The 16,139-nt window shown below is 43.8% G+C and overlaps 1 protein-coding gene across 3 annotated transcripts in view; it reads left to right on the top strand.

The window, feature by feature from the left end:
• REV3L (REV3 like, DNA directed polymerase zeta catalytic subunit) overlaps nt 1–2,442 on the top strand; it is a 124,441-nt gene extending 121,999 nt beyond the window's left edge. For all 3 annotated transcript variants that reach the window (XM_069974847.1, XM_069974846.1, XM_069974848.1), the window contains one exon: nt 1,316–2,442. In XM_069974847.1, coding sequence (XP_069830948.1) covers nt 1,316–1,456 — 141 coding nt within the window. In that variant the 3' untranslated portion in view covers nt 1,457–2,442. The remainder of the gene's footprint in view (nt 1–1,315) is intronic.
• The last annotated feature ends 13,697 nt before the right edge of the window (nt 2,443–16,139 follow it).

Here is a 16,139-nt window from a genome sequence, read left to right as displayed (position 1 = left end):
CTCTGAAGGGAGTAGTACACACCGTTGTAGGAAATCTTCAATTTCTTAGCAATTTCTCGCATGGAATAGCCTTCACTTCTAAGAACAAGAATAGAATGTCGAGTTTCAGATGAAAGTTCTGGAAATGGGCCTCTATACACCTATGTAGATATTGCACCAAAAAACAGACATTTGCAGCTAGAATAGTCATTTACCACATTAGCAATGTATAGAGTGTATTTCTTTAAAGTTAGGACTAGTTTAAAGTTATCTTCATTGAAAAGTACAGTGCTTTTCCTTCAGAAATAAGGACATTTCAATGTGACCCCAACTTTTTGAACAGTTGTGTAGATTGGTAATTTACTTCTGTAAATCCTGTATGTCCTGCAGGAAATGTTTTATTTTCAGTCTGACACACAGCGCTCTCTGCTGACATCTCTGGCAGAGACAGGAACTGTCCAGAGTAGGAGAGGTTTTCTATGGGGATTCACAGAAAACCGAAAGAGTTCCTGTCTCGGCTAGAGATATCAGCAGAGAGCACTGTGTCAGACTGAAAATACAACAACACTTCCTGCAGGACATAAAGTAGCTGATAAGTATGGGAAGACTTTAGAATTTTTTTTATAGAAGTAAATTACAAATCTATATAAATTTCTGACACCAGTTGATCTGAAAAAAAAAAAAAAAAAGGTTTTCGCTGGAAAACCCCTTTAGGCTGGGTTCACACTACGTATATTTGAGGCTGTATTTTTGAGGCTGTATAGCAACCAAAACAAGGAGTGGATTGAAAACACAGAAAGGATCTGTTCACATAATGTTGTAATTGAGTGGATGGCCGTCATTTAATGGCAAATATTTGCTATTATTTTAAAACAACGGCTGTTATATTGAAATAATGGCAGTTATTTACTGTTATATGACGGCCATCCACTCAATTTCAACATTGTGTGAACAGCGCCTTTCTGTGTTTTCAATCCACTCCTGGTTTTGGTTGCTATGAGGACCTGACTTGAGGACCAAATACTGCCTGAAATGTACGTAGTGTGAACATAGCCTCAAAGTGTACCTCCAGATTTGCTGTGCCAGGCATTGTGCAGGCAGGATACAGCTTATGTATCTCCGGCAATTCTGAGTTCTATGCACAAGCCCTTTCTAATTGATAGGACTGGTGTACAAAATCGCTGGACATCAGACAGTTGCCTTTGCCTCCCATCTACCCAGTGTGAGCTGTTTCTCTTCACATCGAACAGTGCAGGAAATACACTTTAAACAATGTGATATATAACTGTGTAAAGTGTTAGGGCTGGAGTTCACAATATCATTCTTTCCATTTTAGTTATGCAAGAATTGCACGGGCTGCTGTGACCAACAGATCCAATGCGTTTCCCTCAATTGTCCAGTACTATTCAAGCTTTCCCGAGTGAGCCGAGAACTTTCCAAGGCTCCCTATCTACGTCAGCTCCTTGACCAGTTTTGAATTGCGTTAAGAAGTGACTGGTGCTATATCTTTGCGTGTTTTATCACACTACAGACTATTGTGCATGGTGCTGTTTTGGATTGCATTTGCTTTCATGATTTTTATGATTTGTTTAATATGACGATTATTCAGAGTAACATTCATCTCCATCAGTGCTGGGGGTTAACCTATGTATTGCTATCTTTCTACAATGTACAAAGTATTTTTTTCCTTTTATTTCAACTTTGTAACATACAGTTTTATAATGCAGGTGTTTGAACAAGCTAGAGGAATCATTGTGTAAATGCATTTCTTACAATGGGCGTTGGTTACTTCCAAGGTGCGCTGCCTGGGAAGGAGCACTGAAATCATGACTAGCAGACTACGCCTCTCTTGATACATCAGTATCAGACCTCGGTTCAATTCTAGAGCACCCATATTATTTCTAAGTTTAAGTGCAAAATATTTTGTAAATAGACCTTTTTTTACTTTTGAAACAACTGAGTAAAATAATGTGCAATGGGATTTTATACAGTTGGTCAGTGTGTGTCCTCCATGTTTAGCTCCACTCATATGACATTTTTTTTTATTATTTTTGATCAGAATGTGCGAATTGTATTTCCGTGTAGCATTTCAGATTTGTCATTTTCTTATAAAAGAGGAAAAAGGAGAAAAAAAATCTATATTGCTGTCTTGCTTTAGCTGTATTGGGGCATTGTGAGGAACTGTGCAAAGACCTTTTTTGTTATAAAACTGTGGGACTGTTGCAATACTTTAAATATAAGATTTATTCCATTTTGCTTGTTTTGTATAGACATTTCTATGGTTTCTAAATATGCTTATAATATTTTTCTTTTCTTATGTACAGTTAAATCTTATTTGCCATCATCCTGAACACGACGACAGTGTATTTAGATTATTTGTATAACTGTATAAAATGAAAAAAAAAAAAAAAGGAATTATGTGGTCAGTGTATCGTTTTCTAAACTGGAAATCGTTTGAAAAGTTAAAATGAAAACAATATTAAAAACTAATAAAATATATAATATTGTGACTGGTTTTTGTAGAACAAAAATATAAATTCTCTACAATGTGTTATGTGTACTATTAGTGCTAAAGAAGATCAACAAGTGGCATTTATTTTCTACAGCAGTCTACAGATGGGGAGAGCATTCAGAATGAACAAATAAACAGCAAACAAACCATGAGAGAAAGCCTGACCCTGACCTTGTGAGTTTAAGGGCCTTTTACACAGGTCAATTATCGCCCAGAAACGTTGCGAGAAACATTCCTTTGGCTTATAATCGGCCCGTGAGAAAAATTACATCGATTTGCAAAGGCAAAACGCCCGATCCTCGGCTGATGATCTGTTTAAAGCACAATTTAAAATTTATCGTCATCAGCCAAACATCTTCCTGTTTAAACTAGGAAGGGAAACTGACAGCACATAAACATATATCCGTGCTGTCAGTTTCCAAATCACAGATAAGTACATACTTACCGCTGCTACGATCCAGCATCCTATTCTCAGGATCTCCCATCCAGCTGCTATCTTCACGCCCTGGCTGTCAGTTATTCTGGAGGAGGCGAGGCCTGAAGACTCAGCTGATGGACAGGAGAGCCAGAGAAACAGAATACCAGATCACAGCAGCAGCAGTATGTTTTGATGTATGATATAGAAACTGACTGCACGGATACACTGGAGAATTATCAAACATGGTGTAAAGTGAAACTGGCTCAGTTGCCCCAAGCAACCAATCAGATTCCACTTTTCATTCCTAACAGACTTCTTGGAAATTGAAAAGTGGGGAAACTGAGCCAGTTTCACTGTACACCCCAGTATGTATATCCGTGCTGTCAGTTTCCATGGTGGCACAAACAATACTACAATTCCTGCAGCCTGGATTTCTTGTGCTGTGTAAAGGCACTGCAAACAAGTGTTTGCGCCCCTGCAGCCGAGAGATCTGTTTATCTAAAAGGACTTTTACAGAACTTGGAAAGGACTGCTTGGATCTTCCTGTTATTGACAGATCCAGACAATCACATTTTGCAATTTTTATTGTACAAGTGGTACCTCGGTTCTCGAACATAATCGGTTCTGGAAGGCTGTTCCAGAACCGAGCAGTTCGAGAACAGAGCTGTCAGTTCCCATAGGGAACAATGTTAAAGTGATTCATTGGTTCTTACACTCTGTGGGTCAGGTGCAGAGCACCCGATCCACGGAGCGTAAAAACGCTCCACGTTCCCCGCAGTGAAAGGCAGGAGTGGGCGGCTATTTAAACTTGCTGCCGCGCTCCTGCTCCTCTCAGCTGCCGGGGACACCCTGTAAAGAAGCGGGGATTCCCCTCATTATGATGGGATTACCCACTTCTTTACAGGGTGTCCCCGGCAGCTGAGAGGAGCAGGAGCTTGGCGGCAAGTTTAAATAGCAGCCCGCTCCTGCCTTTCACTGCGGGGAACGATTCTGCCTCGCACTGCTCAGTCCCCTCTGACCTGCTCTCCGCATCCCCCCGCCGGCCCGGAGCTCTTCCTTCTTCAGCATGCCGTACGTCTGTACTGTTCCGTCCGCAGCCCCGCTCATTAGCTGCTTGCTCCCACTGCTCCCCGCCACCTCTGAAGGGTGAAGGAGAGTCTTCAGAGGCGGCGGGGAGCAGTGGGAGCAAGCAGCCGATGAGTGGGGCCGCGGGCGGAACAGTACAGACTTACGGCGTGATGAAGAAGGAAGCGCTCCGGGCCGGTGGGGGGATGCGGAGAGCAGGTCAGAGGGGACTGAGCAGTGCGAGGCAAGAGTGTTCCTCGCAGTGAGAGGCAGGAGCTGGCGGCTATTTAAACTTGCCGCCAAGCTTCTGCTCGTCTCAGCTGCCGGAGACACCCTGTAAAGAAGTAGGGAATCCCCGCTTCTTTACAGGGTGTCCCCAGCAGCTGAGAGGAGCAGGAGCGCGGCGGCAAGTTTAAATAGCCGCCCGCTCCTGCCTGTGTTCCTGAACACCTAACTTTCAGCTGAACATCAGTTCAGCTGACAGTTATCCCCCTGGTTTTGTTCGGATACCGAGCAATGTTCGGATACCGAGCAAAACTTCAGGGGGAAATTTAGTTCGAAAACCGAATTGTTTGAACTCCGAGGTATTCGGGAACCGAGGTTTTGTGAAGGTGACCATGAAGGGTTAATACTTTTGGAAAAACATTGTAATATTTCAAATGTCTCCAGCTTTGGAACCGCTTCAAGCTGGTCTACAAGGAATGTTGTCAGCCCCCCCCCCCCCAAGAGGATCCCACCCTGAACTCACAAAAGAAGAAGATGATGTCTAATAATTGATAACACTTAACCACTACCCATCTCACTGTGCCGAACAGGAAATAGCTAACCATTTATGGAATAACCAATCACAGTATTATATGTATGCTCTTTGTGACTTGAAACTCCGCCTATAATGAAGGAACATATAATCAATGTGAAACTTAATAAAGGGCAGTATACTTCTATCTCCGCTGAGAGAGAAGGCAATACCAACTATTTGTGTCTGGTGTTTTCTCCTCATCACTAGCACTCAGCTTTATTCAATTTGGACAGGGATAGTCACTTGGGAATAAGGTGGTTGAAAAGGTAAAATTCACCTTATCAGTTGGAGGCACTGCTGAGATCAGTACTCGAGGGGACACTGAGCTCTAGAGACCGACCGCCTGCCACTCACTAGAGGAAACAGGACCGTCTGACAAAGGAGACTGATCACCTCTATTGAAACATGGTAAGTCTACTGATTCTTTGAATCTGTGGCTTATCCGTGTGTCAGACTGTTCTGATTGAGGCTGGGGGTGTATGTGTTGATCTCTGGAGGTCACGGAACGGCCAGTGGGTGTCTCCGCTGTACTGTCCTAAGAACCTTTAGTATATATATATATATATATTATATATATATATATACACAGCCGTAACCGACAATCGCCTGAGCTGCTTGCAGTTTCCTTCCTCCGGAGTTGTGCAACTGTTTTTTTCTTTTCCTTTTTGTTGTTGTGTATTGAGCTCGGTTTTACGGTTGTCGTAAGGTTTTTTTTTTTTGCTGTGTTCGATATTTGGGCTCTGTATGGGCCCTTTACTGTGAAAAGTTCACTAATCGGACTGCACAGGGTATGCGCCTCCTGAGTGCGATTGCTAGATTAGCTACGATCAGGTCACGAGGAAAAGATTGACACAGGGACGACCGGGCGTCAGGTGTTGTGACGCGGAAGTAGGGGGGGGGGGGTTGCAGTCGCTCAGCTTCTGAGGGAGCTTACTGTACTCCAATCTCTGATGGGACGATTGGGACCGGATTTTAAACACTGTTGATTTTTATTTTTGCTGTATTTTTCCTGGGTGTCAGACGCTTCCTGTACAGTTTGCGGGACCCACTGGGTTGATAAACTGCACCCAGGTTAGCGTACGGGATACGCCAGTATACGCCTAGTGAGACAGCCAGAGATTAGCTCTAGATTAAGCACATAGGGAAAGTTTGACACCTGGGGGGCGTAGTGTTCGGATTTCACGAACGCAGATAGGGAACTGGTCACATTCGCCCCATACGGGAAGTGTGATGGAAAGCCTATGGTCCTTGTTCAAGCCAAAAGTTGTTCTGAAAGAGCATAAAAACCCAGTTTAGCTGCTAGCCCGCAGAGAAGGGAAGAAAAATGTTGCTAAAGTGGAAAAATTTATGGTACTCTGTGGTATACATCATGGGAGTAGATTGCAAGGGAAGGAATGGGTTAAAGCATTGAACGGTTTGCTCAAGCATGGCAGAAGACTACAATTGCTCTTTGTAAAGAGGGATACACAGAAGTGGAATGCAGAGATAAGAAAGAAAAGCAAACTGATGCAGAATTAGTGAAATACTTGCATCAGAGTAGTGGAATAGAAAGTTTTCATAAGTATATTATGTATGTGTGTCAGACAATGCTAGCAGGTGGGGGGGGGCCGCCACCCTAAGATGGCGTCGATTACTGGACTTGTGTGGAAAAAAAAAAAGATTCTAACTCCCATCATGCCTGTTACAATTGTAGATCACATTCCATCGCCCCTGTTTCCCCGCCTCTAGAGAACAAAGGTGTCTTTAGAAACAGCCCCTAAGATGACACCACCTATTACCACGCCCTAAGCCAACGCCCCTCATATCCGGCTATTGCTTCTGGTTCGGTGGCCATTTTAACTGCTGGCATTCCTATCATCCGCCCTCCCGAATGTCCCACCTACCAACCCCCATGCCCATACTGCTTAGTGTCACTGAGGGGGCGGACACAGGACTCTCCGATAGAGATTAACAACTGTTTTGTACTTCAGCTAATGAATGTTATTACGTGATGGTTAGACAAAGGTTTATGTACTGTTTGAAAGAGCAGGTTGCACGGGTTACAGTCTGGTACGATAAGAGCACAGCATTTGTTATCTTTTTCAAAACTTCAAGATTGCTTCACTGGGGAAAGGGGTAATATGAGACTAGTCGAGTGTAACATGTTTTATTATTTTTATTTTTTAAGGATGACAATTTTGTGATGATTATAACAAACTATTATAATACACTAAGCCCATGAGGAAAAAGTTATTACTTACTATAGGAAACTTTTAAGTTTAGAAACTGAGAGTTTATAGAGTAGTCTACCTAAAACACCTTCATATTGTGAAGTGATTTTATTACTGTTTTCCAATGTTATTAAAGGTGTTTAGTTTTATACTTGGCTATGCTATTATATGCCTATAGGCCAAGTATAGAAAAGGGGGGGAGAGGGAGAGAGGAATTAATGAATTTGAAAAACTGCACAAACTTTATTGTGTTTTTGTTTATTGTGAAAAATGAACTTGAAAGCCCAAATATTAATAAGTTTAAAAGTTGTCTTTATAGATAATCTCAGACACAAGACGCAAGGATATATGGTGACCGCCATGCAGCGTGACGTTCCACTGCAGAAACCGCTCCTGCCATAAGCTGGAGGTAAGGACAATCACGGAGACATGTAAGATGGTTGCAGATAACTGTGCAGATGTCTATATGAAACCCACCTTTATGGGTTATTTGGCAAGTGAGAGATTTGTTTGGTCCCTGGGCTTACCAATAAAAAAACTTGTTCAAAGAAGAAGGAAAGCTGCCATAGAGCGGCTGACACAACGTTCGCGCAGACAAACCCTGAGGCCAAAAAGGGTGATGGATGACGGACTATGCTGGCGATGCTGCGGTGTCCGGTCTCTTCCTGAGGTAACCGTACATAGTGTACAGGTAGAGGGGGAGATGTGGATCTGTTGTTTTTTTTTAAGTCTTTTCCAGAGACTAGCAGCAAGAAGCTGAGAGACCAGCAGATGGAGAGGAGGTACAGGGTGAAGATGGCATTCAGACAGTAAGTAACTGTGTTTGCTGGCATCCTTGTATCTCTATGTAAGTTATTTGACAAAACCAGCAGAAGGAAGTAATGTGGTGTAGTATCCTTACATTGGGCGGCCCAGGGGTCAACAAATATAGCCAAGAGGGTTGTGTACGGCTGTATTATCTACACCTGTCATAACCTACTGTAAGTAACACCGTAAAGTGCCTGTCTGCATAGTCTGTCATCTTCCTGATAAACAGGAAAAATGAGTCCAGCTCCCGGCCAGGATTAGATGAATTGAGCTTTATTAACACCCCAGCACCGTGCACACACTGCGGCAACCCCCCCAGAGAGAAGCCTACGCGTTTCGATTGCTAACCGCAATCTTAATCATGGCTACTGACCTCTTGGAGTAGTCAAGACTTATAGTCTCAGGCTTCCAGCGCCGACGGTGCGGAGGTCACGCCCCACTACACATGTCAGCTGCAGGATACACCTGGACTAATCAGTCAGACCCACACCGAGGTCAGATGGCTGTGTAATACTAATAACAACAGACGTGTAAAAACATACTACAGCGTAATATACAAACCCAGTACAATAATCATAAATTTATGAGTGACAGACATATGTCTCTTGTGGTTGTCCAAAACTGCTGTGGGCAAGGTCAGTGCTCACTGTGACAACCAGAATGCAGCTTTGTCGGACATAAACTGATGAGATCAATAGTGGAGCAGCATTTCTCGCCGCAAATTCATACCATGCGGTATGCAGGTATTGAGGCAGAACATCCAGAATGCCTCCCTGTCCCTGAGTAATGTTTGTACATCACCACCTCTGCTGGAGGCGAATACTTTTTCTATGGCAAAGATCCGGAATGGTTTAGTAGAACTCTGATGTGCCTCAATGAAGTGGCGTGATGCCCCAGATAACGTCCTGCCTCCCGGATGTTCTATATCATGCAGATGTTCGCAAGCCCGTATCTTTAGTTTTCTTGTGGTGCATCCAACATACATGATATGGCAGTGTGTGCACAGGATAACGTACACAACATTGAAACTATTACAGTTCATAAATGACTTGATCCTGTATACTTTGTTCATGGTGGAATCCTTGTACTCTTTGCATGGTAATGCATGCAGGCATGTTTTGCAAGGATGATAGCCGCATTTGAAGAAACCCACAGTGTCCAACCATGTGTGTTTGACCTGCTTGCTTCTCAGTCCACTGCCAGGCACCGAAGGGGACAAGGTATCCCCTAAAGTCTTTTGGACACCACATCAATTCCATCAGACAAAATGTCATTCAGTGCCCCATCCTCTTGTAGTATGGGCAGATATTTACGAGCAATCTTGGCAATGGCAGAAAATTGAGAGCTGAATTTAGTTATGAGTGTGGGTCTCCTGGCTTTTTTTGTTGCATCTGGATTCACACGCTGATTAATCAGGCTATTTCTATCTCTCGCATCCACTTTTTTACACGCCCTCTGTATCATCCAATTTACTGTATCCCCTTTCGGAAAGTCTCTGGATACAGATGTTTTTTTCCAATAGAAAGCTGTTCTGTTGGTCACAGTTTCTCTTCATACGTAAGAGTTCACCCACTGGAATGGACTTGATGGTGTGTTGGGGGTGGTGACTGGTGGCATGTAATGTGGTGTTGCCTGAAATTGCTTTTCTGTAGTTCTTCGTGTGTACTGTTTGTCCTACAGTGCCTTCTAATGTAAGGTCTAAGAATGTCATGGTCTTAAAATCTGAGTGTACAGTAAAATTGAGATTGAAAGGATTATTATTAATGTATTGTATGAAGGTATTCAAGTCGGCCGTCTCTCCGCTCCATACGTCCTCATCGTATGGAGCGGAGAATGTCCAACATCAAAATTACTGCAGTTCCCATAAGCAAGAGAGAGTCTCAGGGCAAAATATCTTGAACGGTCCGTGTCCTTGTCGCCACGATTTGGTAGGAAATAATTGAAAATATGCCATAAACAGCGATATATCTGGTTTAAATAACATAAAAATGTCCAGAAGAAGAGATATAAAGGTCAGTAAACATGAGGGAAGAAAAAGGGTAAGAGAGAGAAAGAAAAAGAAAGAGAAAGAAAGAAGATTGGGAAGGGGAGCATGGAGGGTAAGGGTGGGAAGGGAAGCAAGGGGGAGAAGAGGAAAAAAAGGGGCGGGTGTAGGAAGAAATGACCGCCTATGGAGGAAAACAAAAGGATCATTAAATAACAATATCCAAACTACTGTTGAAGCCACGCCCTAAAAGCCACTGTGTCTCTGTACATATCCCATTGCAGCCAGGTCTGCTTAAATGGAACCTGCTTATCAGTGTCATCAGAAACCATTTCCTCCATTCTACGAACAGTATTCAGGGTTTCAACAAATTCCACCCTAGAGGGTGGGCGAGTTTGCCTCCAAAGCCGAGGAATGACAGCTCTGGCAGCACCCACAAAATGTCTGAGCAGTCCCTTCCGTGCCAGGCGAGAAGGCCCAGGTAGCAGGGAGAGGAGTGCCATTTTAGGGCTCGGTGTCACAGAGGAGGAGCTGACCTCATTATACAACTGAAATATTACAGACCAGAACGGCGCAATCTTAGGGCAACTCCACCAAATGTGGAGGTAGGTTCCCATCTCCAGCATGTAGAGGGCACAGAAGGGAATATTGAGTGCAACCGGTCAGGACATCTGTACCATCTACTGAGCAATTTGTAATTCCTTTCCTGGATCCTAGAGAAAATGGAGGCCTTATGGGTCAGCAGGAAAATCTTGGTCAGCTCCTCCTCTGTAAAAGAGCAGTTAAGATCCCGTTCCCAGGATAGAATAAACCCAGGTTTAGCATCCTCCTCCTCGACTGTGGTTCTGAGCGCGACGTAGACTGAGGAAATCGTGTGAGTAGGTGGATCACATAGGCACATAGATAACAGGTATAAAAGGTGTTTTTTTGGTGGAATTTGTGCAAGTTCTCCATTAAAGGATAAACCTACGAAAAATACTTACTGCACATTACATTTTCTTTTTGTTTTGTTCACAGTATAATTAATGTTTCCTACACAGCAGTATAGACAATCTAGAAATTGTGTTTTGTTCTTCATCATCTGAACCTAGCAGAAGCCAAGAGGTTTTCTGGGATCTGCTAATTATTTAGGATCAAACCCATTTTATTTGACGTCAAAGCCAGCGTTCTTATTCAGTTCAGCACATGGATTGTTAGAACCTAGTTTACTTGTACAAAGAAACAAATATTCGATTTACGTTCCTGCATTGTCAATGTAAAGGTCACCATTATGCTCATTCTGTGTAAACCTTAATGTGTTTAGCAAATGTGGCTTTTATACCTAAAACCTACAAGGATGAGCTTAACCCTTTATTACATGATTTGGCTTGCATTAACACTTCTGTGTAAAGGACACATTTACACTAGTAAATGCAAGTTAGCCGGCACATTGCACAAGGCCACTTCCTTCCAGAGACTGCATCATTCTTGTCTCCAGTTTGGGTGGGGTTCTGTAACTTTGTTTCATTGAAGTGAATGGAGCTTAAAGGGGTTATCTAGTGCTACAAAAACACGTCCACTTTCTTTCAGAAACAACACGACTCTTGTCTCCAGTTCAGATGCGGTTTGCAATTAAGCTCCATTCACTTCAATGAAACTGAGCAGCAGCCCAAGCTGGAGTGGGGCTGCTTCTGGAAGAAAGTGGCCATGTTTTTGTAGCCCTAACCCCTTTTTATTGCAAACCTCATCTAAACCGTAGACAAGGGTGGTGCTGTCTCTGGAAGAAAGTGGGCTTGTGCAATATTCCAGCTATCCTGCATTTGCTAATGAAAATGTGTCCTTTACACAGAAGTTTTAATGCAAGCCAAATCATGTAATAAAGGGTTAAGCTCATCCCATGTTTTATAGCGCCCCATGTGCCTGTTTAGATAACCTGATGCTCATGGTTACGACCCACTAAGATGCTCAGTTCGATAGCAAACTCCAGGAAGTACTGTCAGTTGGCCCTTTTAGAGCTTATTCCCACGTGTCAGGAACAGGGAAAGTGTTTGAAACTTTGCGGTACTGTAATGACACAGTGGCACTGCTGATGTATTACAGTGCAGCGAAGATTTAAACACAGGCCAACCCCTTTCTAAAGATTGGTTAAAACTTGGATTATATTTTAATTGAAGATTTGTGTGAAACATTTATATGAAAGATCGATTTAACCCGGCTACAATCTGCTTCCTTAGTTATGGGGGAAAAAGTCCTGGATCATAAGAATTAACATATTTAGGGGAAATTCGTTTTTGTTTCAAAGTAACCAGGCTATGCTAATAAAAAAAAAAAAAAAGGACTTGCCCACTTAGCACTTGCCAAAGCAAGTGATTGTCGGAGTTTACAATTTCTTGTGGTAAGCAGTGGAGATAGAGTATCACTGAAGCAGCAGCAGCACCAATAATTCGTAGCACATGAATAGAGATTTAGCCAGGCCTTGCCACTTTTAATCATAAAAGAAAAAGACACCCCCTTTGACAAATATAGAAAAATACATGTACATATCAAATAAGATAAATTAAAATATTCAAATTTATTATGATCAATATACCTTAAAACACAAAGAAAACATTTTGCAGAGATTCTTTTATAAATTTTGAAAGGAATTCTTCAGATTGTGAGCTTAGGTGGTCTACAGGATTTGTAAGAAGACCAGACAGCCACTTAGAGATTACATATACATTTGCCTGCAACAAACAAAACATAACAATGCCGCCATCCACACACCAATGCTGCTCGACAACTGCATGGGAAAATAAATATACATAAACTGAATAAGGCAACCTAAGAATAATGGGTGACATATTTTACATCAAAGATTTTGCCACACAATTAAAAGGGTTGTGTCCCACAGAAAACTAGTTCTATATTGATGAAACATATTTCAAATGTACAAACCTTTTTAAAAATGTATCATTTGAATAATAGATTCACTAATCCACCATCTGTTGCTTTGTTTGATAACAAGTGGCCTTGGTTACAATCCACTAGGTTTGGTCACTCATGCTCAGTTTAATCACAGTCACATGATCTGTCCCATTAGTACTGTCAGTTGGTTTTTTACTTTACATGTAAGCAAGGGGGGTTGTGGGAAAGTGTCTGAACTGTTAGGGGTTCAGACTGAGGAATTCTCGCGGAAAATGTCCGCGGAATTCCGTCAGCTGTCCGCCCGCACGGGCACGCGCTTTTCCGCCGGCTCCCTAGACACCATTCTATGGGCCGGCGTATTCCGCGATCCGCTGAAAGAAGTGACATGACACTTCTTTCAGCGTATAGCGGAATACACCGGCCCATAGAATGGTGTCTATGAAGCCAGCGGAAAGGCGCCCAGATGTGCGGGCGGACAGCTGACGGAATTTCGCAGACATTTTCCGCGAGAATTCCTCAGTCTGAACCCACTCTCACATGGTAACAGAAGGGTCACAGTTCAAAGAGGAAACCAGGAAGTGACTAGATCCATGGGGAAGAAAAATGGTGCAGTGATGTAAGTTACTTTACTAAAAACAGCACTTTTGTTTTCCTTTACATATATGTAAGTGGCACACATGTGGTTTTTCACTCTTTGCTTCATGATGCCACCGCTTTAAGGTAAGCTATGCCTGATTTTGCCGCAGATGTGCAGTACATATTTTTCATTGTGTTGCAGTCTAAAATCTGCAGGACAATGCAAAAAACTGTCATGGATTATTTGCATTGATTCCACTACATCTTCATTAATAGAGATGAGTGAACCTGGAGCATTCTCGAGTCCATCCGAACCCGAACGTTCTGCATTTGATTAGCGGTGGCTGCTAAAGTTGGATAAAGCCCTAAGGCTATGTGGAAAACATGGATATAGTCATTGGCTGTATCCATGTTTTCCAGACAACCTTAGAGCTTTATACAATTACAGCAGCCGCCGCTAATCAAATGCCGAAAGTTCGGGTTCGGATGGATTCGAACCCGAACCCAGTTCGCTCATCTCTATTCATTAGACCTAACATGACATAAATGGAAAAAACAACATTATAAGCCCTGCCTGTTAGTTTTAAAGTTCATTTTTTTTTTCCTTTTCATATATTTACAAAAATATAAAGGTGGAGAACCTCTTTAACCCCTTAACGACATCGGGCGTAAACTTACGCCCTCGCACCCTGGTACTTGGCGCATCAGGGCGTAAATTTACGCCCGACGTTTCCCCGATCGCTGCGTGTTCGCACACAGCGATCGGGGAAGATGGCCTGCTATAAATCATAGCAGGCCATCTTAGCTTCTCGGCACGGGGGGTGGTTAACACCCCCCGTGCTTACGATCGCCGCTATAGGCTGATCAATTCAGATCAGCCAATAGCGGCGATCGGAACCTTTCCGGGTCATCGGTGACTCGATGACCCGGAAAAAAATGGCGGTTGGTGCTGTCCGAGGACGGCACCGACCGCCATTACTGTAAAAAGTAATGGTGGTCACCATGCCACCGGCCCGATCGCCGTGAACGGCCGGCCGGCCCTTCACGGCGATCGGGCCGGTGGCACGGCGATCAGAGTCCCACAAAATAATAAATACCTGCCCTGGACCCCTCCGCTAAGTAGCGGAGGGGTCCAGAGCAGGTATTTGTACATTACTCACCTGTCCCGGGCTCCTGATCGGCGTCTTCCGGGTTTGCGGCGTCCTCCGTCATTCCGTTCGGTCTTCGGGTCTTTCCGGCAGTCCCCGTCGTCTTCTTTCGGCTATTTTCGGCTCCAGCCTCGTCATTTTCCGGATTTTGCGCTCTGCTGCCCTCTAGCGGCTGATATGTGTAATACACTTATCAGCAGCTACAGGGATGTTCAGAATGTAGAAAAAGTTTTTGGTTTTTTTTCCAAATTTTTTTTTTTTTCTATTTTCCGCACCCTATCGCCGCTGAGTGTTGATCAGCATCGCACGAAAGTGCGCTGCTAATCAGCAACTCCTCCTTTTTGGCGTAGGGTGTTTTTTTTCTATATTCTACTGCCACGGTCTGCTGATAAGTGCCGCACATAAGTGCGGCATTTATCAGCAACTTCTTTGTTGGCGTAGGTTTTTTTTTTATACTTACTGTAAAAAAAACACGTAAAAAACACTACATTACACCACACTACATTGAATAAAGTTTGAGACTACACCACTACATACCCCATATACCAATCCCCGTATAAAGATGGCCCCCAGGATGTTTTCGGCGTCAGAGGGATACGTTATTATTGCCTCCGACACCGAAACAGCCAGTGAGGATGAATGGGGGGGATCCTTCTTTCCTCCATTCATCCTCATCATCCTCATCATCCAGTGACGTGTCTGGGGGTAGCGTAGCGTACGGCGGATTCCGTCGTCCATCCAAAGAATGAATACGTTGGACGGAGAGCGGAATCCGCCCGTGCATAGAATGGAGTCTATGAAACGGACGGAGACGTGCGCCTGCATCAGTCAGCCGGCGGGTGCCAACTGCGGAATGCACGAAGGGTTATCTGTCGCGATTCCGCAGTGTGCACGTACCCTTAGAGTGTATGTAGGAAGGGACACCTGAATCCAGCCCCCAGATGCCCCCTCCCCCCCCCCTATCCTCGGAACAAGTGGAAAGATCGTCCGGGAACTGATCTTCCCACTGCTGAATAAAGGTCACCACCTGTACGGGGATAACTTTTATACCAGCACCCCCTCTTCTGGTCCCTCGCTGCCTGACCTACTGTAGCTTGCGGCACGATACGAAAATATCAGAAGCAGTAATAAAGCCATAATATTTAGCAGCCATGGAGCGGACCCAGCGCTTCTGGATGTGAGGGACCCCGTATCGCACCAGGACAACATTTTCCAGGTGACGTCCCGCACACAGGAGAACGGGAGACCCCAGAAGAAGTGTAGAGTGTGGGGTAACAGGGGATCAGGAAGGACGCCATTTTCCAGTGTGACACCTGTCCTGATCACCCCGGCCTCTGTATACTGGATCGCTCCAAGGCGCACCACACGTCATTGGGGTTCCACATTATCTAAATTCTGTCCCTTATTCCTATTTCAGGGGTCACGTTGGTCCAGGGATTATTCTGATCGCCATTATGGAGTCGGGAAGGAATTTTTCCCCTGTGATGAGGCTACTATCGTCTGCCTTATGAGGGTTTTTTGCCTTCCTCTGGATCAACACAGGTTGAGTTTGATGGACACCTGTCATTTCCAACCTTATAAACTAATAATTTCCCTAATACCCCCAAATAAATTAATAATGGTCCCTTTTCCCCAGCTAAGTAGGTATGGCCGCCATTCCCATTAGAGGATGCCATGATGCAATTACAAAGCCTCTGTGTGGCCAGGACAGTAGAAACCCCCCACAAGTGACCCCATTCTGGAAACTACACCCCA

Source organism: Dendropsophus ebraccatus, chromosome 6, assembly GCF_027789765.1.
Source record: "Dendropsophus ebraccatus isolate aDenEbr1 chromosome 6, aDenEbr1.pat, whole genome shotgun sequence".
NCBI classification, from domain to species: Eukaryota; Metazoa; Chordata; class Amphibia; order Anura; family Hylidae; genus Dendropsophus; species Dendropsophus ebraccatus.
The sequence above is the reverse complement of the archived record's forward strand: the minus strand, read 5'-3'. Positions and strand labels throughout refer to the sequence as shown.